Source organism: Mya arenaria, chromosome 1 (assembly GCF_026914265.1).
Source record: "Mya arenaria isolate MELC-2E11 chromosome 1, ASM2691426v1".
NCBI classification, from domain to species: domain Eukaryota; kingdom Metazoa; phylum Mollusca; class Bivalvia; order Myida; family Myidae; genus Mya; species Mya arenaria.
In genome coordinates this window covers 44,966,021-44,986,864 of record NC_069122.1, presented here as the reverse complement: position 1 = coordinate 44,986,864, position 20,844 = coordinate 44,966,021, and the positions used below count along the sequence as shown (strand labels likewise).

Genomic DNA, 20,844 nt, shown 5'->3' with positions numbered 1-20,844 from the left:
TGTATGCGTCATACGGCATACCACCAACGATTTCATATTTAGCAATAAGAAGACCGAGGGCACGGCTAGCACTCTGAGCAAGGATTTAGCAGTCACATCAAGAAATTCATTGATAACAAAGCCAATGTAAGTATACTTACCAGCTGCATATAAACTGTCATTGCCACATATAAAGTTGAAATCGTACAGATTGAGGACAAAAGGGAACTATGTTACTCTTTGTATTATTAATTATCATGCTATTGATATTACACCAATCAGCTAAAGCATTTAAAAGTACTTGTAAATCAGCTTCGCTTGAAGCTAGTAGAACAATGTCATTTGCATATAATAAAACACACATTTTCTCTAAAAGTTGTAAATGTCGACAGTTTGCGTTTTTTCCTGTTATCAATAATGCTAGTAAGACTAGAGATTTGGTCTATTGTACTTCTGTTTTTGCGAAAACCGCCCTGTTCGTCATCCAGTAACTTTTGATTTTCAACCAAATAACCAAGCCAATCATTTAACACAGTACAATAAATTTTATACAATGAGGAGGCAAGACTAATTCCTCTATGTGATAACAGATCTCTAGGGTCCGTACTTGATGACTTCGGTATTGGGTTAACTATACACTTATTCCAAATACTTGGCACCGTACTAGAATTAAAACAAATGTTAAATAAGGAATGCATGAACAAATTTGCAGAACCATTTTTAAAGCTTCACAATATACATTGTCCGCACCAATGGCTTTACCAGTTTTAGCTTTATTTACAGCCTTTTTCACTTCTATAATAGACATTTTTGCATTAAATGAAATCATCTGTAAGAGTATTAGTGTTAAGCGCAAAGGCATTATTAGTATGCCTATTGAACAAAGTACTAAAACTTGATTTCCATTTATCAAGTACAACATTAACATCATGACGTATAGAACCACCATCAAGTTGAATTTCCATTGGAATATGTTTCCTCCTTTCTTGGTTAACTCCTATTTTACCAATACATTTCCAAAACCTGTCATTTTTTATAACGGCCTCGTTTAAAACTCCATTTTGCATATTGTACCAGCAGAATCGTTTAGCTCTCTGTACCTCTCTGTCAAAACATTTTCTAGCAGAAATATAATCAGTCTTTAATACACATGATTCACTTTTTCTAACAGAGCCAAGCTAAGCTTTTTAACAAGTTTGGTGTAAACAAATTGTTTAACACCATTAACCATTGTCCTAGGCTATAAAAATACCAAAAATATATTTGTGTCAATACAATTTTCAGTCAAATTTTCGACTGTATTTACCAACTTACTTCATTGGTGATATGAGATCAAAGCAAATTAGTATTTTAAACACTTTATATTATGATTTTCTTATTGTATTTAAGAACAAAAAGTATTGTTAAGAACTTTTATTGCATTTTTTTTTATAAAAGTTTATCCATAAACACTTATTCGAAGATATGATAAGCTCATAGTATGTCTTTGTATTTCTCTGTATGTGTTATGTATATATTGTATGAAAATTTCCTTTTTATAAAGAAATAAACGGATTGTCAGTTTATGGCAATTCCAAAAAGAAACCACGGTTACCTCGCTGCGCTGCGCTTCGCTCCGTTATACGTTCACTTATTCATGAAGAAATTACTTAATAAACTCTAACTTATACAAAGATGCAGTATTTATTTTGATGCCATTAAAACAGCATTGCTCGTAGTTTCATAGCGGTCCGCTGTACATATACTATTTGCATAATATTTCTCACAAACATAGACAATTTTCCAAGGATATCAAGGTCATTGTTTTGAAAAAATAGTTGAAAGTTTGGCGTATTCTGCTTTAAGAGGGAATGGAAAATGTATTTATTTCTATCAAAATTAAAGTGCTTACTTATATAACTATGATGAATTTCACCACCTAAGGAATATTGTGAACATCTGAGTCGTATTCTATCATTGCGCTCAATGTCATTAATTTTTTATCTTGTTAAATTCGTAATTTATGAATACCACATCTGAGATGACAAAAAATATAAAATTAAAACTCCTAGGTAAAATATTGAAGAAATGTTCGTGCTTGAAATTAGTTTCAAAAACAACATGAATAATACATTACAGAAATAATAGCTGAATACAAAAATGCAGCCAATGCAAGACTTGTAATGCAAAGAAACACATTTCCGTTTGCACAAGGCATAACAAATCGAGAATAAAACAAATTGACTGTAAACATGATATGCAAGATCCAATCAGATAGAATAATTCATGCCAAAAGCAGTCTTGGATATTCAGTGCATGACAATGTAAATTGGAGCATTGGAAATAAATTTGTATTCGGTGCATGCTGAGGTGAAGAGGTACATATATGCACTATTTCCTAGACATCATGACTTGAGAAACGGTTCGACGTTTTCTATGAAACTTAGCACATACATATTTTCCTTTGATTTTATATTCGGGTCACTAGGTCAAAGGTCAATGTCACAGTAGATGCTTGGAAAACCTTTTCGGCTCAATAACTCAAGAACAATTTTACCTATGATGATGAAACTACAGCTAAGGGCAGCTTTGACCAGTCTCATACCTTTTATTTGTTCATGGCCAGTATGTCAATGGTCTAGCTGGATTGGGTTAATGGTGACATGACCTCTGTAGTTTATTAGGTCAGTAGGTGAAAAGTCAAGGTCACGACTCACGTTAAAATTCATTAACAAAATTTGCCATAGAGGACAATTAAATATCAGTGGTTTGTACTTGACCAGTAAATTATTCCGTAGATCAAAACTCAAAAGTCTTGTTATGATTTTTATAGACGGATTGACCCATACAAGACCCTGTTGTATTTGTGGTGAATAGGTTCACGGTCATGGCCAAGCCCAATGTCGTTTAAAGCGCACATATATTAAATATTGCCAAAGATATAGCTTAGTTTAGGGACCAGTTCCCTAAATTGCATACTAATGCTCTTGATTCTTTTCACGTTGCCTGACAAAATGTGATGATTGTTTGTTTATTTTTAAAATAACGTATAATTAAAAGTGAAGTGTAAAATATAACGGCCCGTACATTGTTTTATGAAAATATTTTTTGATTTTAAACACCAACTTCACCCTTTCCGCTTGACTCTTACACGCTACCATTATTAAACTAAATTATAGTTTCTTATTTACTGCTCATTCTCCTACTCAGTAATCTGCCTTTGCAATCAGAGAATATAACTTTACGAAAAAGGACGTTTTGAAAAACATACATTATGCAGTACTAATTTAGAAGATTACTAAGAATTGCAAATTATTGATCGTGATTACTTTTTTTGCATTGTCAAGATTGAATAGATAAGTTTTAATTCCATGATGTTTCCTCAAATTTTTGGCCTAATAATTTCTCCAAGTGCGTTCACTTAAAAATGCTTTAAAAATATTCTTGTATTCTTTTGAATACTTGTATACATAATAATATATCACTGGAGTGAACAAAAACCTTTTACTATCGATCTTGATGCATACAAAACAAATACATTTCGAGCCTGCTTTTTCATATTATATTTGTGAAAGCAAATTTCAATGCAAGATCTAGTAAGCAAGTGACCAGGGACCATATTCAATATCAAAATAAGATTTGACTTAACGTTAAGAGAAGAAACTCCTTTTATTGGACTGTAACAACATCTGACCAAACCACTGAATGGAATCATTGAGATATGTCTAAGGACGAGGATAAGAAACTTGTGTAATGCACCAGTCAATTGTAACCACGCCCCCCCCCCCCCCAGGTCCGGGGAATAGCGGGGACTTTGACTATCGATCCAGCCAATCCCAGGTAAAATCCCCGCCTTGCGGGAATAAACTGTTGGTAAAATCCCTGCCAAATGCCCCGCACACTGAGGACATCCTAGGTAAGGCCCTTTCTCGCTATTTTCGGCGCGAAAACAAAACCACCGCATTTACCCGGCACTGCGGGGATATATGGAAGGTAAAAACACGGCCCATTTCCCCCGATATCCCCGGTATACCCCCGGCCCTGGGGGAGACAATTGACTGGTGCATAAATGCCGTGTTAACTTATGCATGTGAAATGTGTGGGTGTGGGTGGGTGTCAAGATCGAAAGAAATTGAACGTATTCACTTCAAGTGTTGTGGTTGAAACGAGCACATGTAATAAGGCCTTGTATGTTGTTTGTGTATAATCAATGTTCTTATTGAATTTGCTAATAAAACTTTGACTTGACGTTGACTTTGGGAAATAAGTAGACGCTAATTACATGTAAATAGATATGCTAGAATGACAAAATATTTGTGTAAAACTATTTCTTAACATACAGTATACTAAATAAGCTATATGAAATGAAGTCTTAGATAATTGCAATAATTGGTCTTATGATATAAGAACTCTGTTAGATATGTATGGTTTCACATATGTGTGGAGATTTTTCATATTATGTTTAAAAAATGAGTGTTCGGTGTATTTAAACACTCATGGTATGAAAACTGTAATGAGCAATAGAAATATCTTATGTACGTATAAATACCTTACTGAAAACTTGAAATTAAATTGTATTGATGTATTTCCAAAGAAATTAAGAATGGCTTTGTCTAACCTAAGATTGACAAGATAAATCCTGTGTCAAATAATGTTCTAATATTTCTGAGTATTTTAAGTATGCTAATTACTTACGCCAAGTGCAGGTATGTCCAATGTATTACTTTCTGTCTTTGTTGAATACTTTGACATTTATTTGCAAAAATTTGCAAAATAATGTTGAATCTGGTTTGTAATCTTTAACACCCAAAGAATTACCAGATCATTTAGACACATTATACGAGTAATGTTATACATGGGGACTTAAAGCAGACACCTTTACAGATAAAAGTATGGGTTTTCGTAAACGTGGTGGAATTATTAGCAACTGAGCGTTGGACCTTCAATGGGAACGTTATCGATGTAGTAAATGATTTTAACTATCTTGGAACTGTTTTAAAATATACAGTGACTTTGTCCTTAATCGAGAACATTTAGTTATATTAGTCCAAGCCCTTAAAGCTATGTTTTATTATGTAAATGCAAAGATAACGACCAAAGACAGTCCAAAAACACTTTGCCAATTGTTTGATGCCTTTGCTTTGTCTGTTTTAAATTATGCTCGTTAAATTTGGGGAATTTCTGAATCAAAAGAAATAGAGAGAATACATTTTAAATTTTGCAAGAGACGGTTGAAGGTTAAGCCAAATACATGTTCTGCTTTTATCTATCGTGAACTATGAATATATCCGCTTTATATACTTATGTATATAAGCATAATGAAATACTGGTTTAAAGCATTTAAAACTGATAATGTAATTTAAAAAAATGTATATGTGCAAGCTTTGTCAGATTGTAATAGTGGTAAAATAAATTGGGTATCAAATGTTAAGAAATTGTTAGACTTGGTTTCTCTTATACACTTGACAATGTTGCCAATAAAGATGGTTAAGTTTTTAAATGAATTAAAAGATCGACTATTAAATATTTTAAGCAGAATTTGCTCGGAACGCTAATTGTTCTGTTTTAACTATGTATAAAGAGGTTAAAACTTCAATAGAATACGAAACATATCTCGATATTTTACCTAAAACCTACGCTTATGTTTCTTTAAACCAAGGCTATCTGCATTTCCACGGCGAATTCAGACTGGTATTTATTCTGGAAATCGAACACCTAGAGGGCAAATATTTTGTTTAACCATCAATACTAATGATTTAAGATGAATTTCATTTTATATGTCCATGTTTTTCCGATGTTAGAAAGAAATATCTAAACGTTGTAAGTACATGCACCCTTCTGTGTACACATTTCTACAATTATTGAAATCAATTGACAGGAATTAATTAATAATTTGAATAAGCATTTTATATTAAAGATGCTCTTGTTATTCAGTAGAAATAATTTATCGAACGTTGAAAGATTAATGTTAAGTTCAGCCTCCAAATTTTGTTACAAATAGTATGTTTTTCTATAATTATGTGAATCTTCCGTATGATACGGTGGCACAGAGGTGACATCCGCAACACTCTATTTATATTGTTATACAATTTACTAAGTTGTGGCCACAATTTACTAAGTTGTACAATTTACTAAGTTGTGGCCACAATTTACTAAGTTGTACAATTTACTAAGTTGTGGCCACAATTTACTAAGTTGTGGCCAGAAGGTACAAAGTGTAGCCACAATATAAATAAAGTGTTGCGAATGTCACATCTGTGCCACCGTATATAGATAGCATTATATAATATATATTTACCATTTACCATTACATGTTGTATATACACGTTGACGATGTGCATTGTATAAGTCTGAATAAAAATTCGGTTCTGTTTTGTTCATAATGTTTTACAACGCCCATTTAACTTTGTTATAATTAGATTATTACATCATCTCTGATCACTCATACAGTATTGGGTTTCCAGATAAAGGAGCCTGGTGCAATGTCGTCTGGTCTGAGGGCTGTTATAGTCCTCATTGTCTCAACCTGGGTCAGCAGCTCACATGTCAACGACCAAAGCAATCAGTGTGACGCAATTATCAGGGAAGCGTATAAATACGCATACGGACGTAAGTTTATTTTTTTTTGGAGATAATTGTTTGTTTTGTTGTTGTTGTATTCTTCAAAAAATAATTATACCTAAATTTTGGACTCTATACATGTTTACCATTTTGTAGATGCCCAGGTGGCGTTGTGCAAAGACATGATGCACGTTACCCACGGGGGATCCATGAATAACGTGTGTCGCCTTATCCGGAAATTCCTTACAAAACACCAACAGTAAGGCGGTTTCTTTCCATAGGATTGTGTTTCCATAGTATGTTAATTTCAAGTCATATAATATGTTAGATACATTTTAACATTTAACGTTATCCCGGTTCCTTTTTTTAACTTCTCGCCATCTGCGAGCTTCTCATGATACGTACACACGCGTTTAAATTTTCAGAAAAGCATTCAAATTAAGCTTAAAAATAAACACCGATTTTCCGTGTCTGTGTTTTAGATGCGTGCTTGTCTACGTGCGTGTGTGTGCGAGGAGTTGGGGGTGGGGGTTGACGTGCAAATGTTGCTTTATAACATTCTTTTGATCCGATATGAGTCTGGCCTTGGGTTTTCTATTTGTTTGTGAGGCAACAACATTATATCAAAGGTTGCTGATCTAAGAGCTCCTAACTTTTTCAGAATACACTGTCTTCATCACTGCAAACATATTTTGGAATCCTCTCCACGGCCAAACTTTCCTGCTGTGATACTTAATAACATTCGGCCAAGCTGCGACTCCCCGAGCATGGCGTGTGACGGCGCCGCTCGCTACCGGACGTACAATGGGACTTGCAATAACATGAGGAACGCGGACTGGGGTAGTTCCGGCCGCCTGCAGAATAGGGTGCTCCCTAACAGATATGAAGACGGTATGCGGCATTTTACAAGTTTTTAAAGTTATAATCGACTTAATGAAAACTGTAGAAATAAAAATGAAAAATTATGATATACTTATGTTTAAGGGGAAAATCCTGTATTTTCTTGTAAAGGAGCGAGGGTGGGGGTGGGTTGGGGGGGGGGGGCTCAACACTTGACATGAGTACTAAATGTGGCAATAGTAACAAGAATCGCAGTGCTATTCGACAGCTTACAGTAATTATACTTTGGGTGATGTATTTTTGTCCAATTATTATATGTTCAAAGTTACATGTTCGTTGCCCCTTTTATCCTACTTAACACAGGAACGAGCGTCCCGCGGGAAACCGGACATGGCGGAATGACACTGCCCAACCCAAGAACGATCAGTAACACCGTCCATCGCGCCGGAAACCAGATGCTGGAGGAAAAGGCGTTCTCTTACATGATGATGATATTCGGACAATTCTTGGCCCACGATATTGTCCTCACTGAGATGTTTACTCGTAAGCTTATTCGTGATTATCATGTTCATAATAGAATATATGTACCTGCTGCCATTTATAGTCATTACGTCATCACTCATAAAACAGTTAAAAAGGTTTAGAAAAAAATAAAAAGTGCACCTCTAAGAATTTCAACTTTCGCGGGTGTTTAAAGGTCCGCCTACTGTCACCTATTCGATACACAATTCCTCCGTCAGATTTTGCGTTGACAATGTGTCAGCCAATGATATTTTATAACTGGGTTGCAGATATTTACGCAAATAATTGCTCATTCAAAGACAAAAGATAAAAAAATGTAAATCTGTGAGACTGCAGCTTTAATCATTAAGATTTAAATTCATGTCATCTTGCTATTACTAAATATTAATAAAAATAACATTAGTTTCCCTTCCTAAGTTTAATCAATATATACGCCTTGTTTAGCTATTGATAACACTGGAGAAAATAATATCCATAGATTTAATTTATTTCAAAAACCTATTGTCCACGAACTTTACGGACAGCCCTCATACAAGCTGACATATATCTCTATCCTCTCACGCTTATTTTCAGGGGATGACGGGGATCCTCTAGACTGCTGTCAAAATGATAGCGCAAAGTAGGTGCACTGTCCCAACCGTTTGTTAAGCTTGGTTCTGTTATTAAGGACAACGGATTGCTCGAGAAAGCGGGACCCTGAAGATAACTTTTAGCTTTTCACATTTATCTGAAGTGTTTAAACCTAATTTTGTTCCATATCGCAAAATTTGTTAAAGATACATGTGATGCTTAATTATTAAGTCTTAGTTTGTATATCCTGCCTCAATATGAAAATTAAAAAAATAAAAATGTGTCCGAAATTGACAAACTCGTTGTCAAATTGTTATATAATTGTATAATATGTACACTTTCCTTTCAGCTCCGAGTGTTTTCCTATCCACATTCCCTCCGGTGACTCCTTCTTCCAGGACATGTGCATGCCCCTTGCCCGGTCCAAGGCTCAGATCGACTGCAATGGTAAGGGATAGGGTGTTTCTTGCGTATTTTGATAACATGTCAGGGATTACGAGGAACACGTTCAATATAATGCACCAGTCAATTGTAACCACGCCCCCTCCCCAGCTCCGGGGGTATACCGAGGATGGCGGGAGAAATGGGTCGTGTTTGTACCTTCCAGGTGGCACCGCAGTGCCGAGTAAATGCGGTGGTTTTGTTTTCGCGCCGAAAACAGCTGGGAATAGGCCTTACCTAAGATGTCCGTGTGGTGCGGGGGCATTTGGCGGGTATTTTACCAGCAGTTTGTTCCCGCAGGACGGGGATTTTATCTGGGATTGGCTGGACCGAAAATCAAAGTCCCCGCTATTTCCCAGACCTGGAGAGACGTGGTGACAGTTGACTGGTGCATAATCTTTCGAAATTAAGACATTATAAAAGAAATGACCCCCACTACGATACAGGCATTTTCATAAAATATTAAAATGCTGCGTTTTGAGACGGTCTGATGTCATTAATTTTATTCTAGCGGAATAAAGAGACTTTTATTTCAAATATAACACATTTTCCAGATATTCGCATTAGGATATTGATGGCATGCATCCATCTATATAATAGCCATATATCAGACTTTTTGTTATCACGTATTCATTCATAAACAGCCACATTTATGACATTTTGTTACAACGTATTCATTCATAAACAGCCACATTTCTGACATTTTGTTACCACGTTTTCATTCATAAACAGCCACATTTCTGACATTTTGTTACCACGTTTTCATTCATAAACAGCAACATTTCTGACATTTTGTTACCACGTTTTCAGTCATAAACAGCCACATTTCTGACATTTTGTTACCACGTATACATTCATAAACAGCCAAATTTCAAGCATGGTGCCACATGTTTATCCATAATACTTCAGACATTGTCGCCATGTACTTACACATATTCCAGCCGTACTAAAGACATTGATGACATGTACTCACACATACTCCAGCCATACTTCAGACATTGTCGCCATGTACTCACACATATTCCATCCATACTACAGACATTGACGCCATGTACTTACACATATTCCATCCATACTACAGACATTGACGCCATGTACTTACACATATTCCATCCATACTACAGACATTGACGCCATGTACTCACACATATTCCATCCATACTACAGACATTGACGCCATGTACTCACACATATTCCATCCATACTACAGACATTGACGCCATGTACTCACACATATTTCAGGGATCAGGCAGCAGTTTAACTCTCAGACATCCTATCTTGACTTGTCCGTGCTGTACGGAAGCGATGAGGAAGAGGCGTTGTCCCTTAGGGAAATGTCCGGAGGTAAGTATTTTTGCATGTGTGTATCATGTTTGTGTTGTTTTGTATATGATATATCTGTGTGTTTTTATGTGACCTGTTAATGTTGTTTTGTTTGTGATATGTTTGTATAGTTTTGTATATGGTCTGTCTGTGTTGTTCTGTATATGGTTTGTCTGTGTTGTACTGTATATGGTTTGTCTGTGTTGTTCTGTATATGGTTTGTCTGTGTTGTACTGTATATGGTTTGTCTGTGTTGTTCTGTATATGGTTAGTCTGTGTTGTACTGTATATGGTTTGTCTGTGTTGTTCTGTATATGGTTTGTCTGTGTTGTACTGTATATGGTTTGTCTGTGTTGTTCTGTATATAGTTTGTCTGTGTGGTACTGTATATGGTTTGTCTGTGTTGTTCTGTATATGGTTTGTCTGTGTGGTACTGTATATGGTTTGTCTGTGTTGTTCTGTATATGGTTAGTCTGTGTTGTACTGTATATGGTTTGTCTGTGTTGTTCTGTATATGGTCTGTCTGTGTTGTTCTGTATATGGTTAGTCTGTGTTGTTCTGTATATGGTTAGTCTGTGTTGTACTGTATATGGTTTGTCTGTGTTGTTCTGTATATGGTTAGTCTGTGTTGTACTGTATATGGTTTGTCTGTGTTGTTCTGTATATGGTTAGTCTGTGTTGTACTATATATGGTTTGTCTGTGTTGTACTGTATATGGTTTGTCTGTGTTGTACTGTATATGGTTTGTCTGTGTTGTACTGTATATGGTTTGTCTGTGTTGTACTGTATATGGTTTGTCTGTGTTGTTCTGTATATGGTTAGTCTGTGTTGTACTGTATATGGTTTGTCTGTGTTGTTCTGTATATGGTTTGTCTGTGTTGTTCTGTATATGGTTTGTCTGTGTTGTTCTGTATATGGTTAGTCTGTGTTGTACTATATATGGTTTGTCTGTGTTGTACTGTATATGGTTTGTCTGTGTTGTACTGTATATGGTTAGTCTGTGTTGTTCTGTATATGGTTAGTCTGTGTTGTACTGTATATGGTTTGTCTGTGTGGTACTGTATATAGTTTGTCTGTGTGGTACTGTATATGGTTAGTCTGTGTTGTTCTGTATATGGTTTGTCTGTGTTGTTCTGTATATGGTTTGTCTGTGTTGTTCTGTATATGGTTAGTCTGTGTTGTTCTGTATATGGTTTGTCTGTGTTGTTCTGTATATGGTTTGTCTGTGTTGTACTGTATATGGTTTGTCTGTGTTGTTCTGTATATGGTTAGTCTGTTGTTCTGTATATGGTTTGTCTGTGTTGTACTGTATATGGTTAGTCTGTGTTGTACTGTATATGGTTTGTCTGTGTTGTTCTGTATATGGTTAGTCTGTGTTGTACTGTATATGGTTTGTCTGTGTTGTTCTGTATATGGTTAGTCTGTGTTGTTCTGTATATGGTCTGTCTGTGTTGTTCTGTATATGGTTTGTCTGTGTTGTACTGTATATGGTCTGTCTGTGTTGTTCTGTATATGGTTTGTCTGTGTTGTTCTGTATATGGCTAGTCTGTGTTGTTCTGTATATGGTTAGTCTGTGTTGTTCTGTATATGGCTAGTCTGTGTTGTACTGTATATGGTTTGTCTGTGTTGTTCTGTATATGGTTTGTCTGTGTTGTACTGTATATGGTTTGTCTGTGTTGTACTGAATATGGTTTGTCTGTGTTGTTCTGTATATGGTTTGTCTGTGTTGTACTGTATATGGTTTGTCTGTGTTGTTCTGTATATGGTTAGTCTGTGTTGTACTGTATATGGTTTGTCTGTGTTGTTCTGTATATGGTTAGTCTGTGTTGTTCTGTATATGGTTAGTCTGTGTTGTTCTGTATATGGTCTGTCTGTGTTGTTCTGTATATGGTTTGTCTGTGTTGTACTGTATATGGTTTGTCTGTGTTGTTCTGTATATGGTTTGTCTGTGTTGTTCTGTATATGGCTAGTCTGTGTTGTTCTGTATATGGTTAGTCTGTGTTGTTCTGTATATGGCTAGTCTGTGTTGTACTGTATATGGTTTGTCTGTGTTGTTCTGTATATGGTTTGTCTGTGTTGTACTGTATATGGTTTGTCTGTGTTGTACTGAATATGGTTTGTCTGTGTTGTTCTGTATATGGTTTGTCTGTGTTGTTCTGTATATGGTTTGTCTGTGTTGTACTGTATATGGTTTGTCTGTGTTGTACTGTATATGGTTTGTCTGTGTTGTTCTGTATATGGTTTGTCTGTGTTGTTCTGTATATGGCTAGTCTGTGTTGTTCTGTATATGGTTAGTCTGTGTTGTTCTGTATATGGCTATGCTGTGTTGTTCTGTATATGGTTAGTCTGTGTTGTTCTGTATATGGTTTGTCTGTGTTGTTCTGTATATGGTTAGTCTGTGTTGTACTGTATATGGTCTGTCTGTGTTGTACTGTATATGGTTTGTCTGTGTTGTACTGTATATGGTTTGTCTGTGTTGTACTGTATATGGTTTGTCTGTGTTGTTCTGTATATGGTTTGTCTGTGTTGTACTGTATATGGTTTGTCTGTGTTGTACTGTATATGGTTTGTCTGTGTTGTACTGTATATGGTTTGTCTGTGGTGTACTGTATATGGTTCGTCTGTGTTGTTCTGTATATGGTCTCGATATTTGTATATTTGTATTGTGACCAGTCTTTGTTTTTCTGTATGTTATTTGTCGGGGTTGCTTTGTATATGATCTGTTTGCTTTGTTTTGCAAATGATCTGTCTGTGCTGTTCTGTTATCGGTCTGTCTGTATTGATGTGTATTCGACCTATCTGTTTTGTTCTGAATACCCAGTGTTTTCTGTGTGCGATATGTCTGTGTTGTTCTTTGTGTGACGGGTCTGTGTTGTTCGGGATGTTATCTGTCTGTGTCATTCTGTGTGTGGTCTGCCTATGTTGTTATGTATATGACCAGTCTGTGTTGTTCTGTATATGAACAGTATGTGCTGTTCTGTTTATGGTCTGTCTGTGTTTTCTGTATATGACTAGTCTGTGTTGTTCTGTATGTGGTCTGTCTGCGTTTTCTGTATTTGACCAGTCTGTGTTGGTCTGTGTGTGATATGTCTGTATTGTTCTGTGTGTGATCGGTCTGTGTTGGTCTGTATGTTGTCTGGCTGTGTTATTCTGTATATGATATGTCTGTTACGTTTTTTTATATATGGTCTCTCTGTGTTCTTCTGCATGTGATATTTCTGTGTTGTTCTGAATGTAATCTGTCTGTTTTGTTTTGTATATGATCTATTTGTGTTATTCCGTATGTTATCTGTCTGTGTTGTTCTGAATGTTATTTGTCTGTGTTGTTCTGTATATAATCTACCTGTGTTGTTCTGTATGCTATCTGGCTGTGATATTCTGTATATGAAATGTCTGTTTTGTTTTGTATATGGTCTGTCTGTGTTGTTCTGTATGTGATATGTCTGTGTTGTTCTGTATGTTATTTGTCTGTGTTGTTGTGTATGTTATCTGCCCGTGTTGTTATAAATGTGGTCTGTTTTTATTGCTGTGTGTATGACCAGTCTGTGCTGTTCTGTTTGTGGTCCGTCTGCGTTTTCTGTATATGACTAGTCTGTGTTGTTCTGTATGTGGTCTGTCTGCGTTTTCTGTATATGCCCAGTCTGTGTTGTTCTGTGTGTGATCTGTCTGTGTTGTTCTGTGTGTGATCTGTCTGAGTTGTTGTGTATGTGATCGGTCTGTGTTGGTCTGTATGTTGTCTGGCTGTGTTATTCTGTAAATGATATGTCTGTTTAATATGTTTTTTTATGTATGGTCTGTCTGTGTTCTTCTGTATGTGATATTTCTGTGTTGTTCTGAATGTAATCTGTCTGTCTTGTTTAGTATATGATCTATCTGTGATATTCTGTATGTTATCTGTCTGTGTTGTTCTGCATGTTATTTGTCTGTGTTGTTCTGTATATAATCTACCTGTGTTGTTCTGTATGCTATCTGGCTGTGATATTCTGTATATGCAATGTCTGTTTTGTTTTGTATATGGTCTGTCTGTGTTGTTCTGTATGTGATATGTCTGTGTTGTTCTGTATGTAATCGGTCTGTTTTGTTTTGTATATGATCTGTCTGTGTTTACTGTATGTTATCTGTCTGTATTGTTCTGTTTGTTATTTGTCTGTGTTGTTGTGTATGTTATCTGCCTGTGTTGTTATGCATGTGGTCTGTCTTTGTTGTTGTGTATGTGATCGGTCTGTTTTGTTTTGTATATGATCTGTCTGTTTTGTGTTGTATATGTTCTGCCTGTGTTGTCCTGTATGTGGTATGTCTGTACTGTTATGTATGTGATCGGTCTGTGTTGTTGTGTATATGATCCGTGCCTGTTATTCTGTATATGATCTTTCTGTATTGTTCTGTATGTTAAATGCTTAAGTTGTTATGTAAATGGTTTGTCTGAGTTGTTATGTATGTTGTCTGTCTGTGTGGTTCTGTATATGATCTGTCATCTTTGCTTTGATGTTATCAGGCTGTGTTGAATTGTATGTGGTCTGTCTGTATTGTTCTGTATGTGATCTGTCTGTATTGTTTTGTATGTGGTCTGTCTGTGTTGTTCTGTATGTGATCTGTCATCTTTGCTTTGATGTTATCTGGCTGTGTTGAATTGTATGTGATCTGTCTGTATTGTTTTGTATGTGGTCTGTCTGTGTTGTTCTGTATGTGGTCTGTCTGTGTTGTTGTATATCTGGTCTCTCTATGTGGATGTGTATCTGGTCTGTCTGTGTTGTTCTGTATGTGGTCTGTCTGTGTTGTTGTGTATCTGATCTGTCTATGTGGTTGTGTATCTGGTCTGTCTGTGTTGTTATGTATGTGGTCTGTCTGTGTTGTTGTGTATCTTGTCTGTCTATGTGGTTGTGTATCTGGTCTGCCTGTGTTGTTTTGTATGTGATCTTTCTGTGTTGTTGTGTATCTCCTCTGTCTGTGTTGTCCTGTATGTGATCTGTCATCTTTGCTTTGATGTTATCTGGCTGTGTTGAATTGTATGTGATCTGTCTGTGTTGTTTTGTTTGTAGTATGTCTGTGTTGTTCTGTATGTGGTCTGTCTGTGTTGTTGTGGATCTGGTCTGTCTATGTGGTTGTGTATCTGGTCTGCCTGTGTTGTTCTGTATGTGGTCTGTCTGAGTTGTTTTGTATGTGATCTGTCTGTGTTGTCCTGTTTGTGATCTGTCTGTGTGATTGTGTATCTGGTATGTCTGTGTTGTTTTGTATGTGATCTGTCTGTGTTGTTGTGTTTCTGGTCTGTCTGTTTTGTCCTGTATGTGATCTGTCTGTGTGATTGTGTATCTGGTCTGTCTGTGTTGTCCTGTTTGTGATCTGTCATCTTTGCTTTGATGTTATCTGGCTGTGTTAAATTGTATGTGATCTGGCTGTGTTGTTTTGTTTGTGGCCTGTCTGTGATGTTTTGTATGTGGTCTGTCTGTGTTGTTGTGTATCTGGTCTGTCTATGTGGTTGTGTATCTGGTCTGCCTGTGTTGTTATGTATGTGGTCTGTCTGTGTGGTTGTGTATCTGGTCTGTCTGTGTTGTCCTGTTTGTGATCTGTCATCTTTGCTTTGATGTTATCTGGCTGTGTTAAATTGTATGTGATCTGTCTGTGTTGTTTTGTTTGTGGTATGTCTGTGTTGTTCTGTATGTGGTCTGTCTGTGTTGTTGTGTATCTTGTCTGTCTATGTGGTTGTGTATCTGGTCTGCCTGTGTTGTTCTGTATGTGGTCTGTCTGAGTTTTTTTTTGTATGTGATCTGTTTGTGTTGTCCTGTGTGTGATCTGTGTGTGTTGTTGTGTATCTGGTCTGTCTGTGTTGTCCTGTATGTGATCTGTTTGTGTGGTTGTGTATCTGGTCTGTCTGTGTTGTCCTATATGTGATCTGTGTGTGTTGTTTTGTATGTGATCTGTGTGTGTTATTGTGTATCTGGTCTGTCTGTGTTGTTTTGTAAGTGATCTGTCTGTGTTGTTGTGTATCCGGTCTGTCTGTGTTGTTTTGTTTGTGATCTGTCTGTGTTTTTTGTGTATCTGGTCTGTCTGTGTTGTTTTGTATGTGATCTGTCTGTGTTGTTGTGTATCTGGTCTGTCTGTGTTGTTTGTATGTGATATGTCTGTGTTGTTCTGTATGCTGTGTCTGTCTGTTGTGTTTTTTACAGTCGGAGTATGGGTGTTTTTCACTTTATCTGCTTTAAAATATTTCTTCGCACACAGGCCTTCTGAAGTCGAATGGCGAAAAGTTGACACAGGATTATGACGGCGCTACATGCAGTTTGGCGGGAGATTTTGACATCAATAATAATTACTGTGGGAGATCAGGTGAACACACTTCATTGTTTAGAAAGAAGAACCTACGGTATAAAATAGTTCTGGCCTTTTACAAAACTACTAGTATATGTTTTACAAAACTACTCTAGTATATATTCGTCGGAATAGGCTTAAAATGCCTAAACGCGATAATTATTTTAAAACTTAAAGCATCCAATGCTTATATGGTTAACTTATAATACCGCCTATTACGTAATTTATGCCAGTCCTGTATTGATTGATATTAACATATACATTATTCACGTTCTATGGCGATTGCCGATTGATTTAATAGCGTGTAGAAATCTGGATCAGTGTGTCATGGGTTCGATTTCCACACGGAGTTTTGTCACTGATCAGTTCTGGGATGGTAAATGGTTCTTAATCACATGGCGGATCTCCTTACTGCACATAAATATCTTTGATGCACAAACGTACTTCTAAGCTTTCATTAAATGCTCAACAATGCGACGTTAAGTAAAACGCTTTCTACTTCTGTTGTAGGCGACATCCGCCTCCATGAGCAGCCCGCCCTGGCGTCCATGCACACGTTATGGTTGAATGAACACAACCGCGTGGCAAGAGAGTTGGCTCATATCAACCCGGCCTGGGGAGACGAGTGGTTATATCAGGAGACCCGGCGCATCCTGATCGCCGAGTGGCAGCACATCGTGTTTTCTGAGTACCTACCCTTGGTACTTGGGCCGTACGCTATGCGGAAATATGGCCTTACAGTCGATGTAATTGTTTGTTTAAAAAAAACGTTTTCTTTCGCTTATTCTTTTACAAGTTAGCGTATATAGCATCACATATGTTAATACGTCTGTCTATCTGTGAGTGTATACTAGATAATAAATCACGTCATATATGCTACGTCGGAAGGCAACATTTTGCTTAAAATGAAGTCTTAAAACAAAGATAACTTTTCCTTTACTACACCATTTTAAATGGCACAAAGGGCAGTCTATGCCGCTTAAAGAACACCACCTTCGTTTTATTACCGATATTTAAATAAGGTGATTAGTTTCATCAAACACTTCGACAAAGCTGTTTCCAAAATAATGTTTTGACAGTGCTCCGTCAGACGGCCGTTCTGTAAAAAGGTTTGTCGAAGAGTTTTAAGAAACTAAACTCTCAATCAAACTCAGGTAAAAGACCGAAGGCGGGGATCCGTAAGCGGCGTAGGCGTAGGCACACCGGAGGTATGTTTCATTTTAAACGGTGAAGAAATAGTAAAGTTATCTTCGTTTTAAGTCTTCATTCGAAGCAAAATGTTTCCCTCCGACGTAGCATTTATGACGTCATTTATCACGTGGTATACACACACTGTCCGTGAATAAATGCAAAATGCATAAATGAATGTAACATTTAAATGGATTTCTATTAAATTAAATAGTTTCTTGTTTCATCAAGCATCACCGCTATGTAGCGACATATACGCTGTACGATACCGCTATGTTATTTCAATTTTAGGAAGCAATATTGTGCTTTCAATGCTCGGAATTAAACTATACGTAATATAAGGTAATAACTTACCTCGGTGTTTGCATTTGTGTGTGGGCTAATGGCAATCGGGGCTTTTATTTTAAATTTTATGTTTATTTTATGTCAATTTGACGTAGATCGATTCTGACGAATGCACCAACAAACACCAAATAAGTAACAGTCCAATTGTTGACGCAAATTCTAATTTAACGAACTACCTCTACTGATGTACCGGCATACATCCGAGGTTGTTTCCGTAGAAAATGGCCGAGGAGTTCCGAATGTTGTTGACGGTCCACAGAAAATAGAGCGGGCTACCTCAGACTGCCGAGTTACACCCGTTCTATTTTCTGTAGATCGTCAAAATTGAACTCTTAACATATACCTAGTTAAAAACCTTTTTTTTCTCCAACCAGCGATGCAGCTATAGAGACACGTATAATCCTGACGTCGACGCCACCGTCATTAACGCGTTTGCCTCGGCAGCGATGCGTTACGGCCACTCCCTGGTACACAAGAACATCTCAATGATGGACGCTGCGCACGTGGAAACAATGCCACCGGAAAAGCTGGATGACCACTTCTTTAAAGTGGGTATTTTGTGAAATAATATAACTAATAAAAATCGATATAATTATGGTATTGATAGTGAAAATAATGCAGCCTAAATGATTTGGGGCATTAAGTTTTAGATTTATTGTCTTAATATCTGATTAAGGATTGAAAGGAACTGTTCGCGTGTTTCTGACTTATGCAAAACATTATCACACTCTGTCGTACACCCTTAGTCTAATGACCTATATCTAAAACAAAGTGTACTAGATTTTCAATTTGAGTTGTCTTTCGTGTGCTAAAGCATGCAAAATGGCGGTTTAAATGTATTTTACAAGATCTTCATTTAAAACCATGTCATTAATAATGGTTCGCTTTTTATATATATTTTCGGCAGTTCAAGCAGGTCTTAAGTACTAAAAAGCAGGTGAGTGTTTTCTATAAGTGTTTCCAAAAACATGTATTACCTTGAACTGCAGGTGGCGCTTTATCACTCGAACGAGAACGATGGCTTTGCCTATCACCACATACTGAGGTGGACAATGGACATCAAATGTCCGAGAATGGACGGGTATGTACACTCCTATGAAAGCACTGAAAGCACTAACTAGATTTGCACACAAAGGTTCACAGCATTGATAAATCACGTATAACGAATAACGCACTTCTAAAAATGTATAAATAAATTTTGGTGCTCGCACTTATTTGTTAGCAAATGCCAGTAAAGGATTTGTTAAATTATACGACTATACCCCCAGCATAGCTATTGAAAAAGTGTCTTCTTACGGTTGTAAGCGGACCGTGCACGAGATTTTCGAGTTATGCCTTTAGCCGATACATTGTATTAAGAAAGGTCATGCTAATAATCTAATGTTTATCTTACGGAAAAAAATATATTTATCTATTTATAAATCTGTATTTATTAATGTATTTATTTGCCCACTAATATATGCAATACACTTATCGTCGTATAAGTCTATATCTATTACTTGTCCGTGGCGCAATATTCTCCGTAGATAAATAATGTTAAAAGACCCAAGACACAAAACCACATTCTTGCGTATTTACATCGTGACAATGAGTGCAATAAATGAAATGTTTTGTTTCACATTGGTTCTAAATCAAACAAATGTAATTCTCAACCAAAACTAAGTATCGGAGCAAAAGTATACATCGTGAATATATCGTGTACAACGACAAGCCTAAGTTAAAGGCAAAGTGACAATTATAAAATATATTAAGAGAGAAAACAGTATTTTATCTTTATTCCAGATTTTTGGAGACAAGTATTCAAGATAATCTGTACAAGGACGAAAATGAAGACTCCTTCGATCTGGCCAGTATCAACATACACAGGTACATTACTGGTTATAACATTATTGGTAAATATACTCTGGAAAAAAAATCAATGAAAAAATCCATCCAATAAAGAGGACATAGTTTGCTTGTGGTAATTGAAATATAACTATGCATATACAATGTATATACTCATCTAGTTTTGAATTATTATGAATGTTGCATTTCTCACGGTTGCCGCCATCTTTTATGAGACAAACTACTCAGGGGATATAGCTGTGCATGTCCTTGCAGATCCATTTAAATTGCATTTCATGTTTAGAGGTCGTGACCATGGCAACGCACGGTATAGTGAGTACCGGAAGTGGTGTGGACTGCCAGTTCCAAGACATTTCGGCCCGGGGCATGGAGGGCTGGTGGATCACGACCGGTCAATGGCTCGAAGACTCTCAGAGGTGTACAGGTCGGCTAGTTGTCCGTATTCATTGTTTTTTCTACATTGCAATTATGATAAGTGTATAAATTATAAGAGTAATGTGTTTTAACGGTGCAGGGGATATAAATTTTAAAATAAAGATTTGATTTTTTAAGTATTTTCTCCTTAATGTATTTCTGAAATTCGAGTGCGACTTCACCCTTAAGTTCACTTTTCAACAAAATCTTAAAAATATATGTTCACTTTCATAATTCCGTGAATCAAACTAACTTACATTTATGTTTTGTTTTCAATCAGTATCCCATTGTCGACCCACACTCTCTTAGCACAATTGCGACAATATACTCCATTCCATTTCTTAATTTCGACATTCAACTTCAGCTCAATAATTCCTGTCGGTAATATTTATTTTCGCACTTGACTGTCTGTACATTAAATTTTCCGTTCGTTTTCCATTGACCGGTCGACTTTTCAACCTTTGTAAAAAAAGACCTTTGTCATGCATATGTAATACACGAATTAAAAAAATCTCGATATTTTTTTTATTA

At 36.5% G+C, this 20,844-nt stretch overlaps 1 protein-coding gene across 1 annotated transcript in view; it reads left to right on the top strand.

Moving 5' to 3' along the window:
* Positions 1-20,844, top strand: part of LOC128227483 (myeloperoxidase-like) — a 35,910-nt gene that overhangs the window by 6,452 nt on the left and 8,614 nt on the right. Inside the window, exons 2-14 of the mRNA XM_052938085.1 lie at positions 6,409-6,567; positions 6,676-6,778; positions 7,181-7,410; positions 7,723-7,902; positions 8,455-8,500; positions 8,801-8,898; positions 10,135-10,236; positions 16,435-16,539; positions 17,032-17,267; positions 18,429-18,602; positions 19,044-19,135; positions 19,837-19,920; positions 20,183-20,323. Coding sequence (XP_052794045.1) covers positions 6,409-6,567; positions 6,676-6,778; positions 7,181-7,410; positions 7,723-7,902; positions 8,455-8,500; positions 8,801-8,898; positions 10,135-10,236; positions 16,435-16,539; positions 17,032-17,267; positions 18,429-18,602; positions 19,044-19,135; positions 19,837-19,920; positions 20,183-20,323 — 1,750 coding nt within the window. The remainder of the gene's footprint in view (positions 1-6,408; positions 6,568-6,675; positions 6,779-7,180; positions 7,411-7,722; positions 7,903-8,454; positions 8,501-8,800; positions 8,899-10,134; positions 10,237-16,434; positions 16,540-17,031; positions 17,268-18,428; positions 18,603-19,043; positions 19,136-19,836; positions 19,921-20,182; positions 20,324-20,844) is intronic.